We start from the raw sequence: 6,731 nt of genomic DNA on the forward strand, positions 1-6,731 counted from the left end.
TGTGCATGCCCAAAATTCTGAGAGGAGAACAGAGGAGAAGGGACTATGGCATGACTTTCCCGACAGGTGGGTGATTTCACATTTTCCTTCTCTCTCTGTCTCTGTCTCTGTCTCTAGTCAGCACACACATCCTATTGCAAAGTGAAAAGAAAATAGACACATGTTCATTCATGCCCAGGATCCTGCTGGGATGGAAAAAAAAATTGCAGTTTGACCAGGCTCCAATCAGGGTGTTTTTTCTCTCTGGCCTGTACTTTCTAGCAATTAAATAAAAGGGGAGGAGGGTAAATGGAGTTAAGGTAATTTCCTGTGTGATATTTGACTTTTCCAGCCTATCACATTTATAAAATGAAACCAGGAATCTTGATACATGTTCAAAAGGCCAAACACAGTGACATCTCAGCTACGCAGCTCTAAGTGTTTCAATTCTTTCTTCTCCTTACTAGGTGAGGCGGCAACAGCGGATGACGGTAAGCCTCGAGCTTCGGAAGGCCAAGAAAGATGAGCAGGCCTTAAAGAGAAGGAATATTACCAATATCTTTCCGGACCCAACTTCTGAAAAACCAGACAGAGGGGTATGTTGGAATATAGCATTAAGAGCAGTTGTGGGCAAAATACATCCTTAGCAAGTTTCTCCAACTTGAAAATGTTTAATAGATTCCGAACTTCCAAACTCTGAGTTAGAATCTTTAAAGAAAGGAACAGAGAGATCATGATTACAACACTGCATTCAACAAAAGACTAAAGATCATTACTCTTGTGGCTGTGAGTCTGTGGAATCCCTGTTCTAATGGTGGGAGAGGGGTGAACTTTTAATAAATTCAATTGCTACCACTAAGCCTGGGAACTTAAGAAAAAGTTTATAAAGGTTATTTCTCAGTAGAAGTATCTAGTTCTTGGACATATAAAGTGTTTCCTAAGACTTGAATACTCTTTTCTATTCCCATCTACCTCAGCCTCACTAAATAGAAATTCTGAATTGACTTCAGGGTCAATCTTGTTTTTGTGAGTTCTGAATGCCCTGACCAGGAAGTTTTCCTCCTTAGAACTTCAATGATGTTGTATCTACGTGTCTTCTGTAGGACACCACTGTCTAAGTCCTACCCATGTGCATCATAAGCTTGGAACTCTCAAAGGGCAGAGATTGGTTCAATTTTGTCAGATGGATTCAATGATAGATTGCTATCCATCAAATGAAATGAGTACAACTGTTCTGTGAATTGCCAAAGGGATTCGAACCATTTCTCTAGTTAGCTACATTTGTCTAAAGCGGCCCCTAAGATTCCCTCTACCTGAGGAAGGTATGAAACAGAACAATGAAGAAAAAAATTGTTTTCCTTTTTATCCCATACTAGCATGTTCTTTTTTTTTTAAAAGTTAAGATGTAATTCACAATAACTCAAAATTTACCCTTTTAAAGTGTATAATCAGTGGTTTCTAGTAATCTACAAGGTTGTGCAATCCTCACAACTATCTAATTCAGAAACACATTTACTACTTCAAATAAAAACCTCTTACCCATTTAGCAATCACTCCCATTCCTCACTGCCCACATCCTCTTGCAAACACTAATCTATGCATCTCTGTGTGGATTTACCTATTCTGGACATTTCAAAAGTGTAATTACAGTATGTCTAGGTGTGGGTCTCTTGGGATATATCCCATTTGGAGTTCTTTGGGCTTCTCAGATTTATAGATTAATTTTTTATTCAGATTTGGGAACTTTTTGGCCATTATTTCTTCAAACGTGCTTTCTGTTCCTGTCTTTCCTTTCCTTCACACTGTAAATATATTGGTATACTTAATGGTGTTCCATTGATCTTTGAAGATAGGTTGATTTCCATCATTAGTCCTTTTTTTCTTTCCTTCTTAGGTTATTGGAAATTATATAGTCTATCTTCAACTTCATTAATTCTTTATTCTGTTTAAATCTGTACAATCTATTTAGTGACTTTTTCATTTTAGTTTTTCTCCAATTATAGAATTTCTACTTGTCTCTTTTAACAATTTCTCTCTTATTGATAATCTGTTTGATGTGACATTATTCTTATATTTTACTTTAGTTTTTTAGACATGATTTTCTTTAATTCTTTGAATATATTTAGTCTTTGTCTAGTAAGTCAAACATCTGGTTTCCTCAGGGATTGCTTTGCCCCCCCCCATATATATAGATATATATGTGTGTGTGTATATATATACATATTGCTTTGATATATATATATATCCTACTTATTTCTTTGCATGTCTCATAATTTCTTTGTTGAAAACTAGTCATTAAAATAATATCAAGTGGGTATTTGGATTGATGAGGGTCTTTGGTGATTCAATAAAATGTTGGGAGGAAAATGGTATAGAAATAGATAACAGAGACAGTGTGGGAGGAGAACAGGAGGTGGCAGAGGGTAAGAGAGGGAACCAAGGATGGGGGGAAAAAGCAAAACATACAGAAAACAAGAAATCGAAGATCATTTGCTAATAATAACATGTTTGTTGATGTGCTTGATTGAGACAATATACAGTGTACTCTGGATGGAAAATCTCATTTTGTATGCTGTAATGATGTATGGTGAATGAATGCAAATAAATTGGAAAAAAAAATAATATCAAGTGGCATCTGTGGATATCAGATTCCACATTTCCCAGGTTTTGTTGCAGTTTCTGGGTAGTCATGTATTTTTAGTGATTTCTGAACATTTCCTCACGTGATTTTTCCCCCTCCCCTCTCCTTTATTGCATAGGAAAATGCTATCTCTGTGATTTCTGTAGAGTATGTTTTCTTTGTCATTGTGGTCAATGGAGTCTCTACTCAGTTTGCTTAGTGGTCAGCTAATGTTTGGACAGAGATTTACTTTAATACTTGGAACCAAAAAGGACAAAATACATAATTTTTGCCAAAAAGTTCTGTGTGTATTATGGGCATATCTTCAACACTCAACCAGGCAGTTGACAACTCTGTCTTAAACCTTCACTTTCTGTTTGCATAGATCCTCAGGGTCAATCTAATATAAGAGCTCAGGTTTTTCTCAGGTTCTTTTGTGAGCATGTGCACAGACTTATACATGCATTTGACCTTCTAGAGTCTCAAGAATATGTCAGAGATTTCAAAGTCCCAAGGGGCATCTCACTCCCCAGCTTTTTCTTTTAAGTTTTTTGGCTAGGCTATTGTTTTTTTCCAACAGTATTCAACCTCTCAGATAGCTGTGAAATTAAACAACTTATTCCAATTGGTCTTAACAAACATTCCCAGGGAAAAGATTCACAATAAGTAAGTGCCAAGTCAAATAAAATAAAGATTCTTACAAGTGAGGTCTTGTAAACTACCACACCGGTGGAATGATACTCTGAAAATGAGGCTTTAAAAGAGCTTCTACCCCTTCTGCCCATTCTTGGAGCTGCTAGGCTGTTGGTTTTTCACAGTGAGGGTAGACTATTGGTTTTCTAGACCATTGTGAGCTGGGGGTGAATAGGAATAAGGCAAGCCAAAATGCCACAAAGATTGGTATTCTTACTGAGAGTCATCTGGTTTTCTTGTGTAAATACTTCCTGGTTTTAATAAAAACAAGTTGCTGAAAGCCTTTGGTTGGTTTCTACAGTTCTAAAAATGTTCATTCTGACCATTTTTCTGTTTTCTCAAAATTTCAGAACTTTTAGATGTTTATCCTTTGCCATTTTTCCTACCTACTAGCATGTTCTTATTGTATGGGGATATAAAGGTGTTGGGGATCCAAAGGATGATAGAATTGACTCCTCCCTAAGCATGGGAAGTGTCCCACAGATCTGAGAGACTTATGAACCACCAATTTTTTTCCCTCCCCTAATATAGATTGGCATGTAGGATGGGGAAACCTATTCAAGTCAACCTATTTTAGTGAGATGGATGGCTCGCCTGGGTGATGTTTATGGTTCCTCTTGGCAAAGACTGACCTAAATGTGTCTCTCCTTGCAGGTCAGCCTTACTCTGGATGAGATAGTAAAAGGTGTGAATGATTCTGATCCAGCCCTATGTTTCCAGGCTACCCAGGCAGCCAGGTATCACCAAACAGAATTCTGCTGTTGGCAGGTTCATAGCAAGAAATGAGCTCCAGTGGCCTATTTGGTTTCTTGGCATTGGTGAAATGCCCATAAAATACAAGGAAAAGCTAGTTCATCCAAAAGTGAAACTAAATTGCTATTCTACACTGTCCTTGAGGGTAACTTTTAAAATGCAATGTGCTGTCAGAGATGAATTGCTTAATTTGCATTGGCCTCTACAGAAATTTCAGCGCATAGATAATACCTGAAGGAGAGAATGTGCCTTATCACTGCAGAGTATGATAGGCTGAACTCCAGAATATGAAGTAGCTCTGGCCCAATTGTTTGTCTCATCAGATAGTTAGGAATGCCAAGAACATCCATGAAAAAGGTTCTTAACATTTCCTCACATGATTTCTTCCCCCTCTTCTTTATTGCATAGGAAAATGCTATCTCGGGAAAGGAATCCCCCTCTAAAATTGATTATTGAAGCAGGGCTCATCCCCAGACTGGTGGAGTTCCTGAAGTCCTCACTTCACCCTTGTTTGCAGTTCGAGGCAGCCTGGGCTCTGACCAACATTGCTTCAGGAACTTCAGAGCAGACTCGAGCTGTTGTGGAAGGGGGTGCCATCCAGCCCTTGATCAAGCTCCTATCTTCCCCCAATGTGACTGTGTGTGAACAGGCAGTGTGGGCTCTTGGTAATATAGCCGGTGAGACTCTCCTCTGTAGTGGGTTAAGAAAACAATGGGCTAGGCAGGTGGCATATTGTGGGAGTCTTTTGGGTAGTATGGTGCACACGATATCCTGGGACTTCTCCCAAGTATAAATACCTAGAAGTGTTGGGAAAGGTACAATGAACTATTTCAAAAGCATTACAGCTGAAACCAGATGATGTGGCACATACTGAAGCAATAGGCTTCCTAGGGACCTCTGCCTTTACCGGGGACCCTACAAGTCTCACATTTTAATGGCTTCAGAAACAAAAGGCAAGTCTTTGGTCCATGACAAACTCTGGTATATCCCAGGATCCTAAAAAGAAATTGCTAAGGGAGCATACAAAATAAAACAAAAATGAGTCTCTTTAGTTTGGATAAAATGGTCTTCCCTGAAAATGTAATCCCAAGCCTCTCCCCTTGGATTTGGGGCTGATGCTACTTTCCCTGCGTAGTCTGGGAAAGCACAACTGGAGGAGTTAGTGCCACAGACTTGGACACTTCTGGGGTTCTTGCCTGAATTAAATCTAGATGTTTTCTGGGGCAAAGTATTTGCTTGGACCCTCTAGGATTTTGACAAATTATAATCAGCCAAATATAGGCACTATCAAGTTCAGAGAAGCAACAACCCACCACGACTATGTCAGCAGAAACAAACAGTATGATTAGACCTCCAAAGACTTCAGATACTGAAATTGGCAAACAAAATATAAAATAACTGCTGTAAAATGCTATTACAGAGACATTGTCTCTTATTTGGCTTGGTTCAGTAAGGAAGAGGCAAGACTAGATAGTATAATACAAAATATGCCTTCCCTAATGGTTGAGGAATATAAACAGACTGCCAGAGTCTAAAATTGGTATTCTTGCCAGAATCACCAGCACCTATGATTCTCAGGCTCTGTTGTGAGTTACATCTGGCTATCAGTGCCCTATGCCAAAGTCTTCTGGGAAGACAACTTTGTGCTAGCTTTCTTCTTTCTGAGAACCTTGCTGTGAAATGCTGCCAGCCTTCAGAGTGCACTGAATGGGCTGAGTTGGCTGGCTCTTTTATATGTCCATAGCCTCTGCTTATTGCAATTGCTGCTGTGTGGTGTCTGCTTATCACATCAGGGCTATCAACTAACAGACGCTTAGAGATGTGTGAGCTCCTACACAGCTATACTATATAATATAATGTAACATGATATGTAGATTTAGGATATGCATTATATTCTATTTGCCAATCCCAATATCTGAAGTCCTTAGAAGTCTAATTATTTGCCAAATCTAGGACTGAGTTGTAGTCTCTCAACCTTTGCATAGACTTCCAAAAAACTTAGTCACTCACTTCAGGATTCTTTTTGCTCTCACTTTGAATGTCACATTCTGATCTATTTGTAGGTGATGGCCCAGAGTTCAGAGACATCATTATCTCAAGCAATGCCATCCCACATCTGCTGGCCCTGGTTTCATCAACCTTACCAGTAAGCATTTTTAAATAATAAAACAATTAGCTATATAGAAAATTCCCAAGGCTGGAAAATTGGGGGAACGGCTTCTAAATTAATGCTTGATCACGCAGCTGCTGCCTGACTTCTTATGACAATACTTAAAAATAAAGTCTAGGACTGAGGATCATATTAGATAAATATTGACCCACATTTGCTGTTAGTGGCCAGCAGTGCTGATCTTTCTTTGGGGAACATTTGGAAGTGATTTCTTAAAGTTATTTCTTTTTTCATTCTATTTTCTTTTTTTCTTTTGAGGAGGGGAGTGGTAATTTTCCAGAGGGCATGTGTGCTCACCAGAGAGACAAGGAAAGTGAGAAAGCACCCTCCATGGGAGATGGTCACGCCACAATCCCTTCTCCTCCATCTCTCCCTCCTTTCAGGACTTTACTTGCACATATGCCTGGCATGGTTTTTGTTTTGTTTTGTTTTTTAAAATAATTATTTAATTGTGGGAACCAGCAGTTAGCGTAATGGCTATGTCGCTGGACTCCCACGTAGTCGACCACGGCACGG

At 39.1% G+C, this 6,731-nt stretch overlaps 1 protein-coding gene across 1 annotated transcript in view; it reads left to right on the forward strand.

The window, feature by feature from the left end:
• The window catches only part of KPNA7 (karyopherin subunit alpha 7), a 28,305-nt gene that overhangs the window by 3,091 nt on the left and 18,483 nt on the right, over window positions 1–6,731 (forward strand). Inside the window, exons 2-6 of the mRNA XM_027772490.1 lie at window positions 447–575; window positions 3,195–3,200; window positions 3,947–4,029; window positions 4,454–4,722; window positions 6,109–6,191. Coding sequence (XP_027628291.1) covers window positions 447–575; window positions 3,195–3,200; window positions 3,947–4,029; window positions 4,454–4,722; window positions 6,109–6,191 — 570 coding nt within the window. The remainder of the gene's footprint in view (window positions 1–446; window positions 576–3,194; window positions 3,201–3,946; window positions 4,030–4,453; window positions 4,723–6,108; window positions 6,192–6,731) is intronic.

This window comes from Tupaia chinensis, unplaced genomic scaffold, assembly GCF_000334495.1.
Source record: "Tupaia chinensis unplaced genomic scaffold, TupChi_1.0 Scaffold000279_1, whole genome shotgun sequence".
Lineage (NCBI taxonomy): Eukaryota > Metazoa > Chordata > Mammalia > Scandentia > Tupaiidae > Tupaia > Tupaia belangeri.